Source organism: Mobula hypostoma, chromosome 4 (genome assembly GCF_963921235.1).
Source record: "Mobula hypostoma chromosome 4, sMobHyp1.1, whole genome shotgun sequence".
Classification (NCBI taxonomy): Eukaryota; Metazoa; Chordata; class Chondrichthyes; order Myliobatiformes; family Myliobatidae; genus Mobula; species Mobula hypostoma.
In genome coordinates, this window is record NC_086100.1 from 28,840,249 (window position 1) to 28,868,094 (window position 27,846).

Here is a 27,846-nt window from a genome sequence, read left to right on the forward strand (position 1 = left end):
CAGCTCTGAGCATAACAGCACTGGATTATCTGTGTTAGGCCCTGAATGAACTCTACAAGTCATGTTCTCAGCATTATTTAGTTTTGTATTTTTAAAGTTTATCTTCACAATTTGTCTTCTTTTGCACATTGCCTGTTTGTCTGGCTTTGTTTATGTATAGTCTTTTTTCATAAATTCGATTCTATTTCTTTATTTTCCTGTAAATGCCTTCAAGAAAATGAACCTCAAGATAGTGATGGTGATGTACGTGTACTTTGATAATCTTACTTCGAACTTTGAATGTTGAATTTTGGATCTGGTGCACACAGGAGAGTAATAATCCAACCACAAACAAGACAAAATCTGCAGATGCTGGAAATCCAAGTAACACACACACACACAAAATGCCGGAGGAATTCTGCAAAGTCTCTTCCAGGGATGCCAACCCTGAAGAAATTTAAATCTTCCCTCCGGGAGTCCCTCTTTCACTGCTCCCCCTCTGTGAACCCTGTGACTCTCCGATTCTCACCTATCTCCTGGTGTTGCTCTCTCCCCTCCCTCCACCTTTTAAATCTGCTCCTCAGCTTTTTTTCTCCCGTCCTACCAAAGGGTTTCAGCCCAAAACGTCGACTGTGCTCTTTTCCGAGATGGTGCCTGAGTTCCTCCAGCCGTAGCCCTCTACTTTCAGACCTCTCTATAAAAGCTAAATGACCTCTTGATCCACTCGTATGTTGTTGCTTTCACCATCCTGTACTTAAAACACTCTTAATGTCTGCACCATTATTTATTCAACACAATCATACCCTTTCCTTTAATCTTCTCTTTTTACAGAAGGAATGAGAATTTGTGACAATTGAGATAGTTCACCAAACCACATTGCCAGAGTTCTCTGCATTTTCTTCTGCCAGTGTTCAAGCTGAATTCTCACTAGCAGCTGGCTCTCACCAGAGCCAAACTCTTTCTACATACTTTGTCAAAAGCAATGCATCCAACTGCATCTGAAGGCAGACTCAGTCCTAAGTCTTAACTTGGGGGGGGTTCCCTCCATTCATATTACTGCACCACCTTAATTGGAGTTGTTTCAGAAAATCAAAGTGACTGCTCTTTATTCTGTATTTTGTGATTCACATACCAGTCATGATCTCTGTTTATTGCCCAGGTGCAAAGGGAGAGCAGGGGTTTGCAGGTTACCCTGGGCTCGATGGACGTCCGGGAATGCCAGGTGACCAAGGAGAACGAGGTGCACCAGGTCTCAGGGGGCTTCCAGGTATGGAACTTTTCAGTCACTTTCTGAACTTAATAGAGCACTACAGCACCAAAACAGGTCCTTTGGCCTATCTAATCCATGCTAGAACTGTTATTCTGCCTAGTCCCATCAACTTGCACCTGGGCCATAGCCCTTCCATCCATGCACCTAATCAAACATCTCTTAAATGTCGAAATCGAACTCACATCAACCACTCTGCGGGCAGCTCATTCCGCACTCTTAACACCCTCTGAGTCACCCTCGTGTTTCCCCTTAAATATCAGGTCTTTCACCCTGAACCAATGACCCTTAGTTCTACTCTCACCCAACCTCAGCGGAAAAAAGCCCACTTGCATTAACCCTCATAATTTTGTATGCCTCTATTAAAATCCCCGTCATTTTCCTATACTCCAGCCAAGGTGTCAATTCAAGGGAATAATATATCAGTAAAAACAACAGACACATCGGAGAATACTGTGACAGTGGGAAAGTGTGTATGTAACCGGAGGAAATAGCGGAGGTACTTAATGAATACTTTGCTTCAGTATTCACTATGGAAAAGGATCTTGGCGATTGTAGGGATGACATGCAGTCGACTGAAAAGCTTGAGCATGTAGATATTAAGGCAGAGGATGTGCTGGAGCTTTTGGAAAGCATCAAGTTGGATACGTCACCAGGACCAGACGGGATGTACCCCAGGCTACTGTGGGAGGCGAGGGAAGAGATTGCTGAGACTCTGGCAATGATCTTTGCATCATCAATAAGGATGGGAGAGGTTCCAGAGGATTGGAGGGTTGTAGATGTTGTTCCCTTATTCAAGAAAGGGAGTAAGGATAGCCCAGGAAATTATAGACCAGTGAGTCTTACTTCAGTAGTTGGTAAGTTGATGGAGAAGATCCTGAGATGTAGGATTTATGAACATTTGGAGAGGCATAATATGATTAGGAATAGTCAGCATGGCTTTGTCGAAGGCAGGTTGCGCTTTATGAGCCTGATTGAGTTTTTTGAGGATGTGACTAAACACATTGATGAAGGTAGATCCGTAGATGTAGTGTATATGGATTTTAGCAAGGCCTTTGACCCCATGCAAAGCTTATTGAGAAAGTAAGGAGGCATGGGATCCAAGGAGACATTGCTTTGTGGATCCAGAACTGGCTTGCCCACGGAAGGCAAAGAGTGGTTGTAGACGGGTTATATTCTGCATGGAGGCTGGTGACTGATGGTGTGCCTCAGGGATCTGTTCTGGGACCCCTACTCTTTGTGATTTTTATAAATGACCTGGATGAGAAAGTGGAGGGATGGGTTAGTAAATTTGCTGATGACACAAAGGTTGGGGGTGTTGTGGATAATGAGGAGGGCTGTCAGAGGTTACAACGAGACATTGATAGGATGCAAAACTGGGCTGAGAAGTGGCAGATGGAGTTCAACCCGGGTAAGCGTGAGGTGGTTGTATTTTGGTACATCAAATATAATGGCAGTATATAGCATTAATGGTAAGACTCTTGGCAGTGTGGAGGATCAAAGGGATCTTGGGGTCCGAGACCATAGGACACTCAAAGCTGCTGTGCAGGTTGACTCTGTGGTTAGGAAGGCATACGGTGCATTGGCCTTCGTCAATCGTGGGATTGAGTTTAAGAGCCGAGAGGTAATGTTGCAGCTATATAGGACCCTGGTCAGATCCACTTGGAGTACTGTGCTCAGTTCTAGTCACCTCACTACAGGAAGGATGTGGAAACCATAGAGCGGGTGCAGAGGAGATTTACAAGGATGTTGTCTGGATTGGGGAGCATGCCTCATGAGACTAGCTTGAGTGAACTCGGCCTTTTCTCCTTGGAGCGACAGAGGATGAGAGGTGACCTGATAGAGGTATGCAAGATAATGAGAGGAATTGGTCGTGTGGATAGTCAGAGGCTTTTTCCCAGGGCTGAAATGGGTAGCACGAGAGGGCAAAGTTTTAAGGTGCTTGGAAGTAGGTACAGAGGAGATGTCAGGGGTAAGTTTTTTACGCAGAGAGTGGTGAATGCGTGGAATGGGCTGCTGTCGGCGGCAGGAATGATAGGGTCTTTTAAGAGACTCCTGGAGCTTAGAATAATAAAGGGCTATAGGTAAAGCCTAGGCAGGTCTAAGGTAGGGACATGTTCAGCACAGCTTTGTGGGCCAAAGGGCCTGTATTGTGCTGTAGGTTTTCTATGTTTCTAATACATTCATTATTGAACTGAGAAAGCATGAAATATCACAGGGGTGAGTAAATATTCATGCTTCCCCAGACACGGTGTGAATTCTCCTCAAACTCATTGTTGATGAAAGCCCTTTCCCTGTTCCCAATGGCCTGGAAACTGTGGTGCATGCTGGGATAACATTGACATGGTGTGACGGTGAACAGAATGATTCCCCTTCCACTGCATCAAAATCCATTCTGCTGGTCGGAAAGGTAAACAGCCACGGGACGTTGCTTGATTTGCCATTGAGCCACTCAGTATGCTTCTCTTACAGACCTTCTCGGGAAACAATCAGTCACTGAGTGCTGATGCTGGAAGGTGGTGACTTTGGACACCAGGTGGAAAGGTTAGGAAGAGAGGCGGCAGAAAGAATATCAAAAGGCTGAGGACTGGGAGAGATGGGATTGGAGGCGGCATCAGGAAAGGGTGGAAAGGGGGGTGTGTGTCGGGATCAGGATTGGGAGAGACAGCAGTGCTGAGCAAAGGGGAACAAGCAGCTGTGTTGGAAACAGGATTGGTGAAACTAGTTTGACACCGGAAGAAATGCAGTTTGGGAATACATACCAGCATGGAGATGTGGGTGGTTGGCAGAGCTGTTTGAAGGAGAGCAGACTGTGACCTTAATGCTCTTTAAGAAACCCAAAACAACTTCCTCCTTTATCTCAAAATGTCCTATCATATGAATACACTCTGCACTGATCTCCCTATCCTCTATGTCACTCTCCTTGGTAAATACTGCTGTAAAGTACTCATTTAGGATCTCGCCCACATACCCCAGATCCAAGTGAATGTTCCCGTCTTTATCCTTGAGTGGTCCTAGCTTCTCTCTAGTTATTTTATTTGGAGATACAGTGTGCCCCACGCCGCACTGCCCTGCAAACCAGCGATTTAGCCCTCGCCTAATCACAGGACAATTCACATTGACCAATTAACCTAACTAACCGGTACGTCTTTGGACTGTGGGAGGAAATAAGGGCAACCGGAGGAAACCCACGCGCACATGGGAAGAACGTATAATCTTTCTTACAGAGGATATCGGAATTGCACTCCAAACTCCGACGACCCGAGCTATGATAGTGTTGCGCTAACTGATACCGTGGCGGCCTCTTGCTCTGGATGTACGTAAAGAGTTGGCGTGTAGTAAGCTGACTTCCAGCAGCATAGTGCTGAAGAAGATGAGCGGGGCCTCGGGTGCTGATCGGATCATGGGGGTTCGAATGCTTTGGCCCACGTGATTGGCCATCCATATCAGGATCTGGTGCACATGAGATTGGAGGTAACAATTCTAGCTGGGCAGACTGTGGCTGGCCCACCTGAATAGTGTACAAAGCAGGGATAGTTGGTCCAATTTCTAAAGAGTATTTGCATTAATTTTATCTTTCTTTTGATTTTCATGCTGCGCTTCCTGTTGGTGCCGAATTTGGTGACCTCCGCAGGTGATCCAGGTGAGCTGCAATGAGTGATTGTATACCAACTTGCCGTTTTTCCGTTCCTTTAGCACAGCAAGCTGTTCCACGGGAATGTAATCAAACAGAAGTTCACATTGAATCTCAGAGTGACTCAGGGGTGCCTTGAGGAGGGGGAGAAGCTCAGAAGGGAATTCCAAAACTTGTAGACTGGACACAGCAAGGGCTTGGTGCAGGTATTAAAATGAGGGAACATAAAAGGGAAAAAATGGAGCAGTTCTGGAGATATGAGGATTCTGAAGCTGGTGGAGGTTGTATAGTAGGAAGAAGTAAGACCACAGAGGTGTTTGAAACTAAGGATGGGTGTTTGAAATCGAGTTATTACAATGTAAAAGGCAGCAGAAGGTAAATGGTGAGCTGGACATTCAGATTCAAATTTGTCATGTGCATTGGTCAGAAGAGCAATGGAATGCTTAAGTCTTGAGAACGTAAAGGCCTCAGTGGTATATGTGCCAAGACAAAGTTACAGGTAGGTAGTATTAGGGGGAAGCAGGTGGTAGAGTGGATACATAGTCTGAATACCAATCGGACTGGATGTTGCAAGCACAGTGTGGCTCAGCTTAAGATAGTGGCCAGAGGCAGGCAGCTGGTTGATAGCCAGGAAAGAAGGGTTTGTTGTAACAGGTGAAGACAAGCAATATGAATAGCCAAGAAGTAGAGTAACTGGTATTTACTGAAAGTGGCACCTTCCCCCTTTGTGCAGTTGATTCTGTGAGCTTTTACTCATTATGCCTGGTCAGACTTTGAAAAAGTTTTGAACCTGGTCCTGATGCATTCTCTTGAACAAACTGACTGGAAGTTAGAAACTGGAAATAAGGGTTGCAAATGGTGGAACTACATGGCGAAGTCAGGCAGTGAGGAGGGGGGGGAGCAGAACTGACGATTCAGTATTTTTAGTGTCTGTTTCTCCCATCATTGCTGCTGCTTGATTTGCTGAATATTTCTAGCAGCATCTGTGCTTACTGCATACTTTGTGGTTTTTGGAGAGTGTGCAAGAGTTAGTCAGAGAATTTTTAGCTAATTTCCAGCTTTAAGATGGAATGTTATTTTTTCAACACTCATCCAGTACTTCTCACCAGTAGAAAACAGAGTGGAGTGGAGAAATTCATCTGATCCTCTTCATTTCCAGGCGGGCAGCTTGTGTTAATATTACCAGATAGTTGCATGGAACTTTCAAGCTGCATGGTTTCTTAAGTGATTCTAAGCTTCACTGCTCTGGCTTTTCAGAATTTTGATTCTTATGTGTGTACAAAAATTGCATTATTTTTGGATTTCTTTGATGGCCTGGTCTGTAAACACCACGTTTGTTGATTGAACTGCAGGCCCTCCTGGTTCCACAATTTTTAGCGACATAATGAACCCAGCTGATTACACAGGAGATCCTGGTCCACCGGGGCCACCTGGCTTGCCAGGCAATTCGGGGTCAAAGGGCATGCCCGGTCTTCGTGGCCAGCCAGGTAGGGTCTGTTTTGCGTGTACATTCTATAAGAACTACGAAAATGATAGGATAATTCTTAGTACAAATTAGGCCAGGGTTACACGTATCCAATGGAGGAAGCAATGGAAGTTTCTCTCTTCCTCTGCCATGTGGTTGTCTGGTCAAACTCAATAATTCAAGTTTATTCTTGAACGTTGAAACCAGATATCTGCTCCTGTGGTTTCCATCTGTATGGATTGTTCATGAGTTAGATATTCCATTGTCCATTCCTGATGGCCTCAGTCACATAATTAGAGAGGGCTTTAATTTCCATTTGTATATCAGTTATCCAGAGCTACCTGAATTTGTGCAGATGTGATTTAGAAATGGCATTCATTAATCTGGTTACGAGATTAAAGACAGAGATTTACTGCCCTGTATCTCTCCCATGGCGTGACCTCTTCCTTTTGGCTTCACAAATGTCACTGGGATTAAAGTTGCCTTGCTCGAAATTAATGCCTGGTTGCAGAAGATCTTGGGTGACTTGACATGCTGCTCTGGACGATGATGAGGAGTCCTGTTGAATTCAAAGAAGGATGGCAGGTGACTCACTTAAAAAGATCTGAGTAATTTCAAATGGAGTAGGTCAGAACAGGCAACCAAGCAGAATTAATAGAACAATATATGAGCGACAATACATTATTACATGGTGCTTCACTTTGTTTTGACTTTCCATGTTTTAGTCATTTATAGTACAGCCCCTTGTTTTAAAAAATGCTTCATAGAAAACACTTTCTGCACCAAATGGCTTCTTTCCTTGCTGTAACAATACTGCGATTTTATTTATTCCACTATATTAATCAATAACTTACTGGGACTTTAGGTCAGAAGTCCTTATTTTTATCTTTTCTTTGGGTGCGGGCACAAACTGCATAATCAGCATTTGGGAAGCTGATTATGAGGAAAGTTCTGTACTTGTAAAGCATTTTTCATCACCGTAAGATGTCGTAAAGAATTTGCAAACCAATTTACTGATTTAGAAGCATGGTCAATAATATGGGCGATGCCATGTTTGTGCAGCAAGGTTTCACAAATAGCAATAAAATAATGAGCAAACAAACTGTTTCACATGTTGGGATGGGGTGGGATTGGAAGAAGAAGATTAAAAGATTGGCAAAGAAACCCGAGGGAACACCCCTGCTTGTTCAAAAAATCCCACAGAGTCTTCATAGGTTCATAACGTCAGAAAAGCACAGCACAGAAACAGGCCCATCTAGTCCGTACTGAAACATTGAAACTGCCTACTCCCATCAAAATGCACCGGGACCATAACCCTCCATACCCTTCCCATCCAGGCACTGATCCGAACTTCTCTTAAACATTGAAATCAAGCTTGCACTCACCACTTGTGCTGGCAGCTTGTTCCACACTCTCACGACCCTCGGAGTGAAGAAACTTCCCCTCATGTTCTCCTCAAATTTTTCACCTCTGGTTGTAGTACCATCCAACCTCAGTGGAAAAAGACTGCTTGCATCTACCCTATCTATACCCCTCGTAATTGTGTATACCTCTATCAAATTTCCTCACAATCTTCTACATTCCAAAGAGTAAAATCCTAACCTAATCAATCTTTCCTTATAACTCAGGTAGCATCCTTATAAATTTTCTCTGGACTCTTACAACTTTATTTACATCTTCCCTGTAGGTAGATGACCAAAGCTGCACATAATTCTCCAAATGAGGCCTCATCAACATCTTGTACAACTTCAACATATCATGTCCCCTGAGAGAGCCTCTAGTTAATAGTTCAAGCAAAATGCAGCAGCTGTGATGATGTAGCGTTCCCTCAGAAAGTTTCTGCAGTGTATGTGAGATTCCATGAAGAATACACACAGGGCCACTTTTTTTAGGAACAACAGTACATCTGCTCATTGGTGCAAATATCTAATCAGCCAATCATGTGGCAGCAACTCAATGGATAAAAGCATGTAGACATGGTCAAGGAGTTCATTGTTGTTCAGACCAAATATCAGAATGCGGAAGAAATGTGATTAAGGTGATTTTGACGATAGAATGTTTGTTTGACTGTGGAATGAGACTAAAACCACCTAGACAGGGTGAAAAGTAAAAAAAAGCATACTGTGAGAGGCAGTTCCGTGGGCAAAAATGTCAGTGGAGAACTGCCTAACTGGTTTGAGATGACGGGAAGGTGACACCATTACAACACTGGTGCATTCAGAGGTGCTCTTCTGCACACAACATATCGAACCTTGAAGTGGATGGGCTATTGAGACCACGAGCGTACAGAAATACGTGCAGTGGCCACTTTATTAGGTACGTCCTGTTCCTAATGAGGTAACCGCTGCGTGTGTTGGTGAGACGCGCTGCTGTTTGAACCAACATCCGGAAAGTTTTTAAGCAGCTAAGCTAACCTATCAGTGCAAGCAACCAAAGCTACAAATAAAAGGCATTCGCTGCCACTCAGCCAGCCTTTTGTTGTGAACTCTATCTGAAGGGGATGTGTGGCACACGTCCATGCACATGCGAGTTACTGGAAGGTGTAATCCGTCAGAATGTTACAGTAAATTGAAATAAAACAACTGCAGATACTGGAAATCTAGAACAAGGTTGTTGGCCGCCTTGGAATGGGAAGCCTGCCTGCTGAGCTCTGGGATAAAGTTGATGCAAGCATTAATATCCCATTCAAATGAATGGGAGACTTAGCTTTTGGAGAACAGTAAATATATAACTAACTTTTTAATACTTTTAAACACTTTTTAAGTTTTTTTAAAAAATATGTTCCAATTAGTATGTCTTTTTGTGCATGTCTAAAGTATTCAGAAACAAAAAACTCCTCCAAATACATTGATATTTTTGAGAGCTCTGAACCCTGGGTATAGGTTTCATTGTCCCTTCTGTGACCGCAGTAGGCTACCTATGCTGAGATAGCCCTGTGCACCATTCTGCGAGAGGAGCCTAGCTCTGACTGAGAAATCTGTGTCTGGGGTCATGATGGAACAAATAGCATGGTGTAAGCCAGTGACATTTGGGGCAATTATGCTCGGGGCGCAGGAATTCGAGTTCAATCCCGGTGTCCTCTTTGTATCCATGGAATATGTGGGTTTTTTTCCCCCAAGTCCCTTTTTTACCACAGTCCAAAGCCATGGAGAGTAGGTTAGTTGGTCATTGTAAATTGTCCCGTTATCAGATTCGGGTTAATTCGGGGTTGCTGGGCCGTGTGGCTTGAAGGACTGTAAGGGCCTTATTGTGCTCTGTATCTGTAATTAAAAATAAATAAATAAATAAAATGGAAAATTTGCAAAGATTCCCCATTGGCTCAAAGGAAAAAGCTGTCCTGCAACTGACCTTACAGTTTCTAATAAAGTCTAAACTGAATGGAACGCATTGTAGTACTATGGTAGCGTAGTGGCTGTGTTACCAGACTAGCAGCTGGAATTCTGGGCCATTTATGCAGAGATTGAGGCCCACCACAGCAGCTGGGGAATTCAAGCACAAGTAATAGAATAAATCTGGAATTCAAACCAGTTGGTAATGGTAAGTATGAAACAACCGGAATGTTGTAATACACCACCAAGTTTACTGATAGTCATCAGGGGATGAAATCTGCTATTCTTCTCCAGTCCACTGATACGTGACTCCAAACAGAGCAATTGAAAATGGAAAACAAATGTTGACTTTTCCAATGATCTCCTAAATGCAGAAAAATATATCTACACTCAGTGGTCACATTGTTAGCTACCTCCCGTCCTTAATAAATTGGTCACTGAGTGTGTGCTCATGGTCTGCTGCTGCTGTAACCCACCCAATACAAGGTTTGATAGGTTGTTTATTCAGAGATGCTCTTCTACACACCGCTGTTGCAATGCGTGGTTATTTGAGTTAGTGGCACGCTCCTGTCATCTTGAACCAGTCTGGCCATTTTCCTCTGACCTCTCCCATTAACAAGGCACTTTTGTCCACAGAACTGCCACTCACTGGATGTTTTTTTTTGTTTCTCACACTATTCAGTGTAAAATCTAGATCAGGGGTTCCCAACCTTCTTTACGTCATGTTCCAATACCATTAAGCAAGGGTCTGTGGACCCCATGTTGGGAATCCCTGCTCTAGAGACTGTTGTGTGTGAAAATCCCAGGAGATCAGTAGCTTCTGAGATACTCAAACCACCCTGTCTGCCATCAACAATTATTCCACAATCAAAGTCATTTAAATCACATTTCTTCCCCATTCTAATGTTTGATCTGAACAACATCTGAACCTCTAGATCATGTCTGCATGCTTTTATGCTTTGAATTGCTGCCACATGATTGGCTGGTTAGATATTTGTATCAGTGAGTAGGTGTACAGGTGTTTCTAATAAAGAGGCCACTGAAAGTGCATACCAACTGGCGTTACACTGAATGGTTCTTAAGATATAATTGAACATTGCTCTCAGACCATTCTCACTTTGCTCCAACTAGAAGTTTATTTTTGCCCACGTATTTTATCTGCATTTGAACTAAATGAAGAGCTTCTCACTTGCAAAAAACTGCTCTTGGCTTTCTGATTTGTAGCCTACCTTTAGAAGTCCCTTTTTATGTCCTGTTCCCTTTTCCACAAATGTTAATACACACACAAACACCTTCAGGCTATCACACTGACACGTATGCACACATTTGTACATTTATATACATTTGTGCCTGCTCTTATTCTCATCTTCAAACACTCTTTTACACTCAAATCAGAACTTGCAAACTTGTTCTCTCCTTTACATCCATGTGCAAGCATACATACTGATGCAAATGTTTTTAGTTTTTTTTCCCTTCTGATATTCAATGAAATCATTATTTAATTTCAAATTTATTGCTAAAATCTGAATGTTATTTTAGAGTTCAATTACCTGCAAATTGCTGATATTCTAACAAGCCTTGGATAAATATGTATATGTTTCTGCTCTCTGCCTGTCTACAGGGCCCAAGGGGCAAAAAGGCAGACCAGGCGTGCTGGGTCCTGTTGGCCCTGTTGGTCCCCCTGGGCCTCGCGGAGACCCTGGCAGACCTGGGCAACAAGGGATGACTGGAGACCAAGGTGAGGAAGGAAAAAGTAACATCGGTTGAGCATTTTACCCAGTAAATATAGAGAATTGTTTCATAAAAGAAGCTCTCCAAGATGTTTTTTTTCTGTTATAAACATTCTTTCCAGAATTTTCTGTTGAAATCTTATTGTATTTAAGGATTTGGTCCTAACCACAGGAAAACATAGTTTTCAATTGCTTGGGAAGTGGGAAGGGTTGATGAGTATGGGGTAAAATGTAAAAGTTGGGAGTAAAGTGTAATTTAAAGAATTTGGGGAGGAATCAAGTTGCCCAATTACAATTTCAAGGGAGAAGGTAAGAGTAGATCATTTCCTGCCTACCCAGTATCAGTGTGTGTGTCTAGGTTCAGAATCAGGTTTATTATCACAATGTATGCCATAAAACTACTTATTTTATGTCAAGCGTACAGTGCAAGCCATAAAAAGTTACAATGAATTACAGAATAAATCATGCAATAGAAGGAATGATGAGGTAATGTTCATGGACTATTCAGAAATTTGATGGTGGCCTTCAGGCTCCTGTATCACCTCCCTGATGATAGTAATGGAAGAGGACATGTCCCAGACAGTGGGGCTCTTTAGTGATGGATGTAGCTGCCTTGAGGCATCACCTGCTGAAGATGTCCTCGGTGGTGGGCAAGGCTTTGCCTGCAGTGGAACTGGCTGATCCTAGAACCCTCTACAGTCTATTTCAGTCCTGAGGACGTGAGCCTTCATACCAGGCTGTGGTACAACCAGTCGGAATGATCTCCATCGTACATTTATAGAAGTTCACCAGACTCTTTGGTGACATACCAAATCTCCTCAAACTGTTCATGAAGCAACTTCCTAACAAGGGACTTTCGTCAACGAATCTGGCGTGTAATTGCGTCAATATGTCGGGCCCAGGATAGATCATCAGAGATGCTGACATGCAGGAACCTGGAAGGCTCAGCCTTTCCACCATTGATCCCTCACTGAGGACTGGTGTGTGTTCCCTCGACTTCCCCTTCCTGTTTGTTGGTTTTGCTGCTGTTGAGTGGAAGTTTGTCTCCATGCAACCTGCTGATCTACCTCACTCCTATAGGCCTCCTCGTTACCATCTGAGATTCCACTAGCGCCGGATTGTTTTCTGAGAATTTACTGATGCCGTTCGGGTGGCGCCTGGCTACGTAGTCATGAGTCTGGAGAGAGTAGAGCAATGGGATAGGCACACGTTCTTCAGGTGAACCTGTGTTCATTGTCAGCGAGAAGGAGACGTCATTACTGATCACGTCGTGGCTATCCCTCGAGGTCGAGGAGGATGGCCTTCGTTCTGACGAAGTGGCCCACAGAGCGAAGACACCTGTGTGTGTATTTGTTTAACGTGTACATGATGTTGCACTCCAAGAAGATCACGATACTTCACAAATCAACCAACTGATTCCAATGGCATGGAAACCATGACGATTGGAGCTGATGGATTTGTGGCACCCTTCATCCGCATTCACAGCCATTGAGTTCAAAGTAACTTTGTCCGCCTGTTCCACCGTTGAGGTCTGGGTTGGATTGCTCTTTGTCAGGGACCTCACCCTCGACCTTACCGCCATGGGTGACCCTACCAGGAGCATAGCTCCAGTAGGCATCGCTCTTGGGATCATAGGGTCACACAAGCTTCTCCACCATGACAAGGTGACAATCCGCGGAGAAGCTGATTGCTGATCTACACTGACTATGGTCTTCCAATAATGAAGCTGAGGATCCAGTTGCAGAGGGAGGCCCAGAGGCCCAGATTTTGATGTTTGAGGATTAGTAGTGAGGTGACGACAGTGTTGAATGTTGGTCTGTAATTGATGATCAGCAGCCTGATATCTGTTTTGCTGTTGCCTAGGTGCTCCAAAGCAGAGTGGGGAGCCAGTGAGACTGCATCTGCCGTAGACCTGTTGTGGTGGTAGGCAAATTGCAATGGGCCCATTATAGCTCAGGGAGGAGTTAATTTTAGCTGTGACTAACCTTTCAAAGCGCTTCATCACAGTAGATATGAGTACTGTTGGGTGATGGTCATTGAGGGAGCCCACCCTGCTCTTCATGAACATAGTATGACTTCTGTCCTTTACAAGCATGTGGGAACTTCAGACCACAGCGCTGAGAGGCTTAAGATGTCTTTGAATACTCCAGTGAGTTGATCAGTACAGGGTGTCGGTCCCCTGCCGGTTACACTGTCAGGGTCTGACCCTTGCAGAGGTTCACCTTCTTGAGAGATGTACTAACATCAACCACCCAGACAGAGATCACAGGGATCCCAGATGCCCAGGAGATTCGCATGGGGGTAATGCTATTCTCCCTTTCACAGAGTGTATAAAAGTTGTTGAGCTCACTGGGGAGTGAAGTAAAGCCAATCGGTTTTGCCTTTATAGAAAGTAATGTTATGCAAACCCTGCCACATCTGTCATGCATCTGATTGTATCTCTAACTTCACCCAGAATTGCCCGTTCGCTCTCACGATAGTCAATAGGATACACGAGACAGCAGGGGCTGGAATCTGGAATCTGCTGGAGGAACTGTGCGTGTCGAGCAGCATTGTGGGGAGAAAGGAATTGCCATTGTTTCAGATTAAAAGCCTGCATCTGGAGTCCATTTCCTGAAGTGTCAGGAATTCTTCTTCCCCTCACAGATGCTGCACTACCTGCTGGGTTCCTCCTGCAGATTGTTTTTGGGTCTAGGTTCACACTGAATGAGCGTGTGTCTAAATCTTTCATTCCTCTAACTTTAAACCCCCCAATCAGCTATCAACCTCGACCATGGCTTCAGTAGATCTTGCACTAATACATTATACTATAGAAAGAAAATGATAAAATCCCATACTTATGCCTTACCAGTGACTCTTCTAAACAGGTATAAATGATTAAATTTAATTCTCGATGCTTCCTGGGGTATTGGTTACCCTTGGGATCTTGTGGGCTCTCAGAATCCGAATCAGGTTTATTATCACTGTCACATGTCGTTAAATTTGTTGTTTTATTGTAGCAGTACAGTGCAAGAAATAAAAAATATAAGCTACAATAAAAAAACATAACTAAATAGTGCAAATGAGGAATAGCAAGGCAGTGTGCATGGACTATTCAGAAATCTGATGGCAGAGGGGAAAAAAACTGTTGCTAAAATGTTGAGTGTGGGTCTTTAGGCTCTTGTACCTCCTCCCTGTTGGTAGTAATGAGAAAAGGACTTGCCAACGGTGGTGAGGGCCCTTAATGACTAGTGTTGCTGCCTTCAGGCATCTTTGATGGTGGAGAGGCTTGTGACGAGGGATTTCATGTGGTTAGTTGGCACCAGTGAACAACGCGACCAGCGGTGACATCCTTCAGACAGTTCACAAAACTATTTCTGTTACTCTTTCTTCTGAATGTGATTCTACTACTAAGATGCGTGTGATGGAAACCTGTGATTTACATTTTGATGGTGCGTTTTTTTTTGGGCCAATTGAGCGATTTGGTGCTTTGCTGTCTCGGAGGGAGTTTGGTGAGGTTTGGCCTGGAGACAGAGCATGAGCCCATAATCAACTCTATTCCCCACTGATTAAGCATCGAGCAAGATTGAAATCAACAAGAACATGAGCGGAAGGTGAGCAAGTGTTCAGCACTGCCTGCCTGCGTTTAACCGGTCTCCCTCTCCCTTTCTCTCTTGCTCACCGCTGCCAGAGAAAGGTGCAGGAGTCTTGGGTCTTGGGCAAGGCTTGATCAACATTGTTTGTGGATAGGACTTGTTTTCAGAGGACCCTGCAATTCATTTTATATGAGTTTCTGGTTCCTCCTTTTCTCATTCCTGTTTTGTGCGATTTTGATCGGGGCAGACTAGCTCTGCGGCCTTCAGTCAATGAAGGACACAACGCTAAATTGAACTGAGCCGATCTAAACTGAGCATTCATAGACGGTTTCAAGGTTTGATGTTTAATATTCTGTGTGCTGTTTGTTTGCTTTTTTGCTACTTGCGTGATTTGTTCTTTTTTTTCCGCGTTTGGGTGTTTGATGTTTTCTTTGAACGGGTTCCATGGTGTTTCTTTGTTTTGTGGCTGTCTGCAGGAGGACTAATCTCAGGGCTGTACATTGCACAAGTACTTTGATAATAAATGTACTTTGAATCTTTGACCGTGATGAAGCTGGCAGAGTCAACATCTCTCTATAGCCCCTTTTGATCCTAAGCATTGGAGCATCTATACCAGACAGTATGTCATCAGTCAGAACACTCTCCACAGTACATCCAAAGAAATTTTCTACAGTCTTTGATGATATACCAAATCTCCTGAAACTCCTAATGAAATAGAGCCACTGGACTTGCTGGGAAGATCTTTCCTTAAAATAGCCCAGCGACTTTCTCAGAAGTTTTTTCCATGGGACACCTTGGCAGCTTTTGAAATATAGTATTCTTGTGCTTTTGATCTGGTTCTCTGAATGCAAATTTTTAAAAACCATTTGGAGGAGGTGAAAACAAAAGTGCTCATATTCCTAAAATTTCTAAAGCTAGTCTCCTTTTAGAATGACTACATGTGACCTAACACATCCAGAGTTTCAGTGACTGTACCTGCTACCTGCTCTCATTGCAAGACTGATCAGTTTCAGTCATAGTCATACTTTATTGATCCCGGGGGAAACTGGTTTTCGTTACAGTTGCACCATAAATAATAAATAGTAATAAAACCATAAATAGTTAAATAGTTATATGTAAATTATGCCAGTAAACTATGAAATAAGTCCAGGACCAGCCTATTGGCTCAGGGTGTCTGACTCTCCAAGGGAGAAGTTGTAAAGTTTGATGGCCACAGGCAGGAATGACTTCCTATGACGCTCTGTGTTGCATCTCGGTGGAATGAGTCTCTGGCTGAATGTACTCCTGTACCCACCCAGTACATTATGTAGTGGATGGGAGACATTGTCCAAGATGGCATGCAACTTAGACAGCATCCTCTTTTCAGACACCACCGTGACAGAGTCCAATTCCATCCTCACAACATCACTGGCCTTATGAATGAGTTTGTTGATTCTGTTGGTGTCTGCTGCCCTCAGCCTGCTGCCCCAGCACACAACAGCAAACATGATAGCACTGGCCACCACAGACTCGTAGAACATCCTCAGCATCGTCCAGCAGATGTTAAAGGACCTCAGTCTCCTCAGGAAATAGAGTCGGCTCTGACCCTTCTTGTAGACAACCTCAGTGTTCTTTGACCAGTCCAGTTTATTGTCAATTTGTATCCCCAGGTATTTGTAATCCTCCACCACATCCACACTGACCCCCTGGATGGAAACAGGGGTCACCGGTACCTTAGCTCTCCTCAGGTCTACCACCAGCTCCTTAGTCTTTTTCACATTAAACTGCAGATAATTCTGCTCACACCATGTGACAAAGTTTCTTACCGTGGCCCTGTACTTAGCCTCATCTCCCTTACTGATGCATCCAACTATGGCAGAGTCATCCGAAAACTTCTGAAGATGACAAGACTCTGTGCAGTAGTTGAAGTCTGAGGTGTAAATGGTGAAGAGAAAGGGAGACAAGACAGTCCCCTGTGGAGCCCCAGTGCTGCTGATCACTCTGACGGACACACAGTGTTGCAAGCACTGTGGTCTGCCAGTCAGGTAATCAAGAATCCATGACACCAGGAAAGCATCTACCTGCATCGCTGTCAGCTTCTCCCCCAGCAGAGCAGGACGGATGGTGTTGAACGCACTGGAGAAGTCAAAAAAACATGACCTTCACAGTGCTCGCTGGCTTGTCCAGGTGGGCGTAGACACGGTTCAGCAGGTAGAGGATGGCATCCTCAACTCCTAGTCGGGGCTGGTAGGCGAACTGGAGGGATCTAAGTGTGGCCTGACCATAGGCTGGAGCAGCTCCAGAACAAGTCTCTTCAGGGTCTTCATGATGTTGGGAGGTCAATGCCACCGGTCTGTAATCATTGAGGCCGCTGGGGCGCGGCGTCTTCAGCACAGGGACGAGGCAGGACGTCTTCCACAGTACAGGAACCCTTTTTGCCCTGTTCTCAACTTCACGGGATCCATTCCTGATTTCCCTTTCCTTCCTGGATCTATGTGTCACCATATGTTAGGAGACATGCATCACACACAGGCAACTCTGAGATGTTTTCCTTCTTCCCCAAGTCAAACCAATCCTCTGCTACAGTGTTTGGACCCCTGGACCATATCTCATCTATTTCCTGCAATTCTGCTTTTGCCTTCACTCCTTGATAGAACAAGGTTAGAGACCACCACACCCGCCCCACCCCCCGGTCCTCACTTTCAATCCCACCAGTTTCTGTATTCAGTTGATCAGCTCTGGCATATTCTACCACCTTCAACATATCTCCCCTTCACCTTTCAGTATTTCGAAGGGACTGTTCCCTTCATGACTTCCTGGCCCTCGCTTCCATTTTCCATTGTCCAGGGACCCACACGGTCTGTCCGGGCGAAGTAGCTCCAGATATCAGGACTGAAGGCAGGTTGTTGGGATTGTGAAACAGCAGATCTACTAACTATGCCACTCAATCAGAGTTATTCCCTTTGTCCTATTCATCCCTCTGCCATTCTATCTGCAACTTAAAACTCACTTCTTTCTCTTCAAGTTCTGATGAAGAGTCTCTGACCTGAAAATTTAACTGTCTTTTTCTTTCTACAGATGCATCCTGATTTGTTGGGTATTTGCAGCATTTTGTAGTTTCTTTTCGTTTCACATTCCCACTATCTAAATTGAGGTATTTGAAATTATGAGGGGGATAGACAGAGTTGATGTGGATAGGCTTTTTCCATTGAGAGTGGAAGATTCAAACAAGAGGACATTAGTTGAGAGTTAAAGGGCAAAAGTGTAGGGGTAACATGAGGGGGAACTTCTTTACTCAGAGAGTGGTAGCTGTGTGGAACGAGCTTCCAGCAGAAGTGGTTGAGGCAGGTTAAATTGGATTGCTATATGGACAGAAAAGGAATGGAAGGTTATGGGCTGAGTGCAGGTCGGTGGGACTAGGTGAGAGTAAGAGTTCGGCATGGACTAGAAGGGCCAAGATGGCCTATTTCCATGCTGTAATTGTTATATGGTTATACGATTATATTGATCTTTAAAGAAAAAAGTGATTAGCTGTATTTGCCACATTAACATCAACATGTACATTGCTTAAGGTTGTTATATCCGGGGGTTGGTAACGAGGACAAGCTCCCACTACCTATTAAATGCTCCCAATGGCGTGCGTCTCAAATAGCCTCTGACAACCAAGTCCAGTTCCGGGCCTTCACGTGTGGTGTAGCTACTAAGCCTGGCTGAAACATTTCTACTGACGGGAGAAGAGGCAAAGGCAGGTTACTGGCGGCTTAAAGCAGTCGGTTTGGGCAGATGGGGCTTGTCAGCTCCTCTAGGAGAAGGAAAACTCTGACCTGAAGCCTCCACTGCCTTGCCACTGTACCCTCTCACGGGGAAGGCTTCTTCTAGTCTAACAGTTGACTCTGCTCTCCAGCTAATCCATGTGTTATTCAGACACAACGTCTACTGTGTAGGAGAGTGGCCCAGTTCTGTCCTTAATCTTTCCGAGCACCTCTGTAGTTCCTCACCAGGACTGCTTGTGCACCTGTGAAACTTCAAACCTCCTTGTTTGAGGAGCCTTCAATTTGTCTCAGCTGTTTGTCCTGCAAACTCCTTCTGAGATTGGGTTTAAGGAGATCCTAGCGTGAACGCAAGGAAGGACCCAGGAACAGCATAACTGAAGAGTTGTTGCTTGTGGAGTGTGTTGCACTGTGATATACAAGGAGAAAATTGGCGAGCTTCTGTTTCAGTGTTAGTGTAGTGTGCTCTCCTGACATTGCTCACAGTGCGTTCTTTAGTCTTCGGATAAACCTTTCCACCCAGCCATTTGTAGCTGTGTGCTATGGTGCAGATGTAATATGTCTTATTACATTCGTTTTCAGGAATGACTGAAACTGTCCCCGCGCAAACTATGGTCCGTTGTCACTGACCAAGTGTTCTAGAACACCATTCCTTGCAAAGAGGCTTCTCAACACATCAGCAGTGTGTGAGGCTGGAGTGGAGACTATTGGGAACACTTCTGGCCACTTTGTAGCTGCATCCACTACTACCATGAAACTTGTGTCCATGAATGATCTGGCAAAATCCACATGAATCCTCTGCCAGGGCAATGCAGACCATTCCCAGGGATGGAGAGGTGCTGCTGTTAGCATCCCAGATAGTGCTTGGCAAGCTGCTCGATCAGCTGATCTATCCCAGGCCAACAGAGAAAGCTTCGAGCCAGTGGTTTCATTTTAACCACGCCTAGATGACCGGCATGTTGCTCCTCCAACACTTCAGCTCTCAGCTTGGATGATACAACATTTTTCAATCCCCACATAAGGCAACCTCTGTCAATGGGGAAACTATTGTTTCTGCTGCACATTCTAGCCACTTTGGATGGCTTTGTAGACATAAGACATTGTGGGGTCCCTTCTGCTTTCCCCTTGGATCATATCTGCCATCATAGGATAACTTTCGATTTGTGTTGGGGAGAATGGGTCAAGGAGTATTCTCTTTTGTAAATTTTCAGTTATTTCCTTTGCCAAGGGTAAACAGGACAACCTGTCAGCATTTCCATGCTTAGTCAACCTCTCGAATTCAACCTTGTGTCAGCCAAGAAACAGAGCCCATCTCTGCATTTGTGCCGCTGCTGTTAGTGGAGCACCCTTCTGTGGACTGAAAATGGACGCCAGTGGTTGATGATCAGTAACGAGGGTAAACTCTCCCATACAAGTACTGTTCAAAACGTTTTACATGTCAAACCAGACTCCATGTCTCTCTGTCAATCTATGTGTAATTTGTCTCTGCGGTGGTAAGGGAACATGATACAAAGATCATGGGCCTTTGTGACATGACTGCACCTAATCCATAAGTCAGACTTCACTGGACGATGTGGATCATAATGTGTGAGTACAGTGTCTGATGTCACTATTTCTTTTATCTTTTTGAAAGCCACCTCACACTGCTTTGCCCATTGTCATTTCTTCCCGATCTGTAGTAATGGGTTTAAGAGGTGGGCACAGCAGCCAGCTTTGGCAGGAAATTGTTATCGTAATTGACAAATCCTAAAAAGGACCGCAAATGTGATGTGTCCTTTGGTCCTGGGCATCCACTGCTGTCTGTATTTTGTCTACACACTTGTGTAAGCCTTGTGCATTCATGGTATGACTACAGTTAGTGATGGTTGGTTTAAAGAATTCACATTTATTGTGTTGTGCTCTGTACACATAATCTAATCATTTTAACACTGTCTTGAGATTTTGGAGATATTCCTCATCATCCTTGCTGATTACAAAGATGTCGTGCAGGTACCTGGGCAGCCTTGCAGCACCTGGTTCATAGCTTTCTCCCAGAGTGCAGGTGCAGATGCTGATCCAAACTTGGGCTTCATATAGAGCAAAAGCCCTTTGTGAGAGTTTATGGTGAGAACCACATTGAATTCTTCTTCCATCACCAGTTAGGTAGGCCTCAGCTAGATTCACTTTGCTGAAGTGTTTTCCTTCCGAAAGGTTTGCAAAGATATCCTCTATCCTGGGCAGAGAGTATTGATCAACTTTCAGTACTGGGTTGATGGTGACCTTAAAATCACCACAGATCCTCACAGACCCATTCTTCTTGGCTACTAGGACCACAGGCATTGCCCTTGGGCTCCACTCAACCTTGGAAAGAATTCGTTCAGCTTCTATGTTAGCTAGCATACCGGCTACTTTATCATAGATGGTATAAGGGACCAGTTGGCTTTGTAAAACTTGGGAGTGCCCTCTTCACTGAACATTATTATACCCTGGATCTGTTTGAGCTTTCCAATACCATCCTTGAACACTGTTATTTCTTAATTCGGTTTCAGTTGGGTTTACTGTCAGGATGCAGTATGCAAATAGTGGATGTATCTCCAATCAAATTGTAGTTAACTCAGCCAATCATGTCTCCAAAAAGCTTGCCCTTCTGCCTTTATCACATGTGAGCCCAACACATGTATTGTTGTATTTCACTGTAACTAAAGTCAATCACACAGGAGTTAGCTTTTCTCAAGTATAAGTTCTGAGTTAATATCTGCAAGCTTCAGCTTAGTATTTTTGAAATGCCGTTCAAACTCATTTTGTGTAATGACTGAAACAGCCAAGCCTGTGTCCAATTCCACTTTAATTAATTTGCTGTTCAACTCTGGTGTAAGCCACATTACTTGTCCATTGTTTGTTTTCGCATTGTAAATCTTAAGGCTACTCAGTCCTGCTTCACTCATTATCATCAGATTTTTCATCCACAGCATGCTGAGTAGTTCTCTTTTTGAAACTGCAACTTGATTTTTTTATCTTCATCTCTTCTCTGTGAAGTCCTTTTATCTTTGTCTGCGTGAAAATGCTCTTTGTATGCGACCTTCTTACATTTTCTCTGAGTTTTGCCATTAAATCTGCATTGCTCTGGTGTACGTGAGCTCCTGCAACAATGATAACACAATTCCTTTTGGTCAGGCAGTTTCTGTTTAAACGTTGCAATTTTGTTCGCACTCACTTTCATTCCTGACTGCAGTTCAATTGAGTTTCCGTCTTCAGTTCCCATTGGTACAGCTATTTCAACTGCTCTTTTAAATGTAAATTGTGCTTCAGTTAGGAGCCATTTTTGAATGCTTTCTTGTAAGATTCCATAAACTAAATGATCTCTCAGTGCATCATTAAGCCCATCACTGATCTGAGAATGCTTAGACAATCTCTTCAGTGTAGCCACATATGCTGAAATAGACTCCCCTTCCTTTTGATTCCACTTATGAAACCTAAGCATTCTGCAGTCAACAATGGTTTTGATTCTAAGTATTCCTGCATCACTTTCACAATACCAGCAAAGCTCATTTCATCTGGGTTGGGTTGGAGAAGATAATTTCAAAGCCAAATGAATGTCTTTAAACCCAATGCACTCAGCAAAACTGGCACTTGCTTCTTATTGGCTATTTCGTTTGCTTCAAAATACTGCATAATTAGCTCAGCATACTGTAGATGAGCCAGTTATCTGCAATGTAATTAAATGTGTCAATCTTCCTGATGTAGCCAGCCATTTCTGCTCTTCATTTACCATTATCACCTAGTACTCACTGTTTATGAATCTGAGAATTTTTCTGGTTTTTTTTTGCATTTTTTAAAAAAAACTCAATGGTCTTTTGTGAAGAAAACCTGCTGCTCTGAAGATTAAAAAAAACTATGCTGCGCTTTTCAAAAATGTTGACCGTTTGTTGCTGTGCTTTTTTAAAACTCAAACATCTCGCTACACGGCAACAAGTGGGCAGCTGCCTTGGGTTCATTTTAAAACATTGTCATCACCACTAGTACGTTTTGTAACTCCAAAATATTAAACCAATTGCAAGGAAGACAGGAGCCCGAGAGAATAGGTCTCAGTTTGCTCTTTAGTTTAGCGAGACGTGCACATATCATGTGGTCGTGTCATGAGATACAATTCACATATTTTACATATAACCCATAATGAATTATTTAAACAAATAAATAATGCTTACTCAAAAAATGTATTTACAATATTACTCAAATAGTAGTAAAATATTAAAAACACAACACCCACAACTCAATAACCTTAATCTGTACACCTTTGGAACTGGGAAGAAAGTGAAGCACCCGGAGGAAATCCATGCAGTCATGGGGAGAATGTATAAATTTCTTACATACAGCGGCGGGCATCAAACCATGACCTTAAAACCGCTACGCTTACGTGCTGCTGTTTATTTCAAATCATAAAGCAGGTCAGGAAATGAATGTTAATGAAGGGTCCCTGCTGCTCAGTATTATAAGCACTGATTTTCCCCATTTCCCACATTCACTTTTCCTGATGGATCTTTTCTCCAGAGATAGCACAGATTTTAGATTACAATGCCTCTGTGCTCTGTAACTCAATTCTGAATGCTTTGCAGCCGTGTTCACTTCGGCTTGGAGTCGCACATAGTTTGGAGTACAATCACACCACTCCACTGCATAGCTGGCTTCCTTAGGATGAAGAAGCAAAATCATTATTACATTGAAAAATATGGAAATTAGACTGCTAATATGATAAACTGATAGTGAGGCTTTGGGCCTGCTCTGGGGTTCAGATCTGAGGACCTAGTTTTGGTTCAGAATGATGTTGTTCGCTTCAACTGTTTGCATGATTTGTGTCTTTTTTTCTTTCTCTGGTGCATCGAGTGTTGGTCTTTTTAGTTGGGTTCTTTCAGGTTTCTTACTTTGTGGCAAATCTCAAGGTTGCATAATTTATAGCAATACACACAAAGTGCTGGAGGAACTCAGCAGGCCAGGCAGATTCTGTGGGAAAGAGTACAGTGCTGAGGACCTTCATTAGGACTGGAGAAAAGAAGATGAAGAGTCAGTCAGAAGGAGGGGGAAGGGAAGGAGGGTAAACAAGGTGGTAGTTGAGACCAGGAGGACGGGGAGGGGTGAAGTAAAGATCTGGGAAGCTGATTGGTGAAAGAGATACAGGGCTGGAGAAGGAAGGATCTGATAGGAGAGGACAGAAGGCCATGGAAGAAAGAAAAGGGGGAGGAGCACCAGAGAGAGGTGATGGGCAGGTAAGGAGATAAGGTGAGAGAGGGAAAAGGAGGAAGGGAAATGGTGAAATGGAGGGGGGAACAGTACTGGAAGTTTGAGAAATTGATGTCCATGCCATGAAGTTGGAGGCTACCCAGACAGAACATAAGGTGTTGCTCCTCCAACCTGAATGTGGCCTCATCGTGGGAGTAGAGGAGACAGTGGATTGACATTTGTGGCTAAATTTGCCGATGATACAAAGCTAGGTGGAGGAGCAGGTAGTGCTGAGGAAACTGAAAGCCTGCAGGGAGACTTAGATAGTTTAGGGGAATGGACAAAGAAGTGGCAAATGAAATGCAGTGTTGGAAAGTGTATGGTCATGCACTTTGGTGGAAGATATAAATGGGTAGACCATTATTTAGATGGGGAGAGAATTCAAAATGCAGAGATGCAAAGGGACTTGGGAGTCCTTGTGCAGGATATCCTAAAGGTTAACCTCCAGGCTGAATCGGTGGTGAAGAAGGCAAATGCAAAGTTGGCATTCATTTCTAGAGGTATAGAATTTAAGAACAGGGATGTGATGTTGAGGCTCTTTAAGACACTCGTGAGACTACACTTAGAGTATTGTGTGCAGTTTGGGGCTCCTTATTTTAGAAAGGATATACTGACATTGGAGAGAGTTCAGAGAAGATTCACGAGAATGATTCCAGGAATGAAAGGGTTACTGTATGAGGAACGACTGGCAGCTCTTGGGCTAAATTCCCTGGAGTTCAGGAGAATGAAGGGGATCTCATAGAAACATTCCAAATGTTAAAAGGCCTGAACAGATTAGATATGGCAAAGTTATTTTCCATGGCTGGGGAAGTCCAGGACAAGAGGGCATGACTTCAGGATTGAAGGACATCCATTTAGAACAGAGATACGGAGAAATTACTTTAGTCAGAGGGTAGTAACTCTGTGAAATTTGTTGCACTGAGTGGCTGTGGAGGCCAAGTCATTGGGTGCATTTAAGGCAGAGATAGATAGGTTCTTAATTAGCCAGGGCATCAAAGGGTATGGAGAGAAGGCAGGGGAGTGGGGATGACTGGAAGAATTGGATCAGCCCATGATTGAATGGCGGAGCAGACTTGATGGGCCGAATGGCCTACTTCTGCTCCTATATCTTATGGTTTTATGGTCTTATGGACATGGTGGAATAGGAATGGGAAGTGGAATTAACATGGGTAGCCACTGGGAGATCCCACTTTTTCTGGTGAACAGAATGTAGTTGCTCGCTGAAGCGGTCTCCCAATCTATGTCAGGATCATTGAAGACCCTCATCACCTGGGACATGTCCTCTTCTCATTACTATCAACCTGGAGGAGGTGCAAGAGGCTGAAGAAGCTTCTTCCCCTCTGCCATCAGATTTCTGAATGAACATTAGGTCCATGAACATGACTTGACTATTTCTCTTTGCACTGTTTATTTATTTAATTAATTTTATTGGAAATTTGATATACCTGCAAGATGCTGCTGTCACAGAGCCACAAATTTTATGACATATATTAGTGATAATAAACCTGATTCAATAGCACAAAAGAGACAATTTCTTGAGATTCAACACCAACGCATCTTCAAAATCAGAACCAATATAACTGAGTCCAATAAAATTAAAACCAGTTGCTCATTTTTGAGTATTTTGAACATACAGTACAGTTGCCATTGATATATTCTACTTTTGTTCTTTTCTTTAGGCCCCCCTGGAGATCAAGGGCCACCAGGAGGTCAGGGTCTCTGCCCTTCAGACTTCGGTGGGTTTCTGATTGTGGTGCACAGCCAGTCAACACAGATACCTTCTTGTCCTCAAAATACGTCAGCCCTTTGGCAAGGATACAGCTTGCTTTTTCTGGAAGGTCAAGAAAATTCTTACAGTCAAAATCTTGGTAGGTTTAAGCATTTTTTTTTTGTCCTGTTATCTTGCCATCTTTCCACTTATATTCTTGGCACCCCTTGGACGTACACAAATCTCAGTACAACTCTTAATGATAGTAGCTACAGTGTTGTGGATGCACCATCAATTTCATTTACACATGACGTTAAATGAGAATTCTTCCTGGGTGTCATTTTCTTGGAAAATGGTCAGACTGTGAATGTTCCATGTTAACACACAGCTCTGCCCATTCTAAGGGTTCCCTCTGTGTTGCCAGAAAACTGCTTGGCATCGAGACTTCAAAAAGCCACATTTATTTTCCCTTTTAACCACTCTACAATTCTACAAAAGTGCAGGACTTCTAATTGCCCTCTGAAATGGCCCACTCAGTTGAAGAAAATGAAAGGAGGGTGATTGATGTTTGGAACCTGTGTATGAACATAGAACATAGAATAGTACAGCACAGTACAGGCCCTTCGACCCACAATGTTGTGCCGACCCTCAAACCCTGCCTCCCATATAAGCCCCCACCTTAAATTCCTCCATATACCTGTCTAGTAGTCTCTTAAATTTCACTAATGTATCTGCCTCCACCACTTACTCAGGCAGTGCATTCCACGCACCAACCACTCTCTGAGTAAAAACCCTTCCTCTAATATCCCCCTTGAACTTCCCACCCCTTACCTTAAAGCCACATCCTCTTGTATTGAGCAGTGGTGCCCTGGGGAAGAGGCGCTGGCTATCCACTCTATCTATTCCTCTTATTATCTTGTACACCTCTATCATGTCTCCTCTCATCCTCCTTCTCTCCAAAGAGTAAAGCCCTAGCTCCCTTAATCTCTGATCATAATGCATACTCTCTAAACCAGGCAGCATCCTGGTAAATCTCCTCTGTACCCTTTCCAATGCTTCCACATCCTTCCTATAGTGAGACGACCAGAACTGGACATAGTACTCCAAGTGTGGCCTAACCAGAGTTTTATAGAGCTGCATCATTACATCGCGACTCTTAAACTCTATCCCTCGACTTATGAAAGCTAACACCCCATAAGCTTTCTTAACTACCATATCCACCTGTGAGGCCACTTTCAGGGATCTGTGGACATGTACCCCCAGATCCCTCTGCTCCTCCACACTACTAAGTATACTGCCATTTACTTTGTACTCTGCCTTGGACTTTGTCTTTCCAAAGTGTACCACCTCACACTTCTCCGGGTTGAACTCCATCTGCCACTTCTCAGCCCACTTCTGCATCCTATCAATGTCTCTCTGCAATCTTTGACAATCCTCTACACTATCTACAACACCACCAACCTTTGTGTCGTCTGCAAACTTGCCAACCCACCCTTCTACCCCCACATCCAGGTCGTTAGTAAAAATCACGAAAAGTAGAGGTCCCAGAACGGATCCTTGTGAGACACCGCTAGTCACAATCCTCCAATCTGAATGTACTCCCTCCACCACCACCCTCTGCCTTCTGCAGGCAAGCCAATTCTGAATCTACCTGGCCAAACTTCCCTGGATCCCATGCCTTCTGACTTTCTGAATAAGCCTACCGTGTGGAACCTTGTCAAATGCCTTACTAAAATCCATATAGATCACATCCACTGCACTACCCTCAGCTATATGCCTGGTCTCCACCTCAAAGAACTCTATCAGGCTTGTTAGACACGATCTGCCCTTCACAAAGCCGTGCGGACTGTCCCTGATCAGACCATGATTCTCTAAATGCCTATAGATCCTATCTCTAAGAATCTTTTCCAACAGCTTTCCCACCACTGACGTAAGGCTCACTAGTCTATAATTACCCGGACTATTCCTACTACCTTTTTTGAACTTGAACATATGGCTCTCCATGCTGCCCTGGAATAGCTAACAAAACATGGCACTTGTAGAGAAACCTAATTCTTCCTCACCTACCTGGTTTGGGAAATGATTATCTTGCATTAATATTAAAGTATGTGGTTTTGACACTTGGGGGAACAAGGTGTCATTTTGGACTTGACAAGG

General features: G+C 43.8%; 1 protein-coding gene across 1 annotated transcript in view; it reads left to right on the forward strand.

Moving 5' to 3' along the window:
* The first annotated feature begins 6,235 nt into the window (after window positions 1-6,235).
* The window catches only part of LOC134345209 (collagen alpha-2(IV) chain-like), a 34,249-nt gene continuing 12,638 nt past the window's right edge, over window positions 6,236-27,846 (forward strand). The window contains exons 1-3 of the mRNA XM_063045495.1: window positions 6,236-6,367; window positions 11,296-11,412; window positions 25,661-25,849. Coding sequence (XP_062901565.1) covers window positions 6,265-6,367; window positions 11,296-11,412; window positions 25,661-25,849 — 409 coding nt within the window. The 5' untranslated portion in view covers window positions 6,236-6,264. The remainder of the gene's footprint in view (window positions 6,368-11,295; window positions 11,413-25,660; window positions 25,850-27,846) is intronic.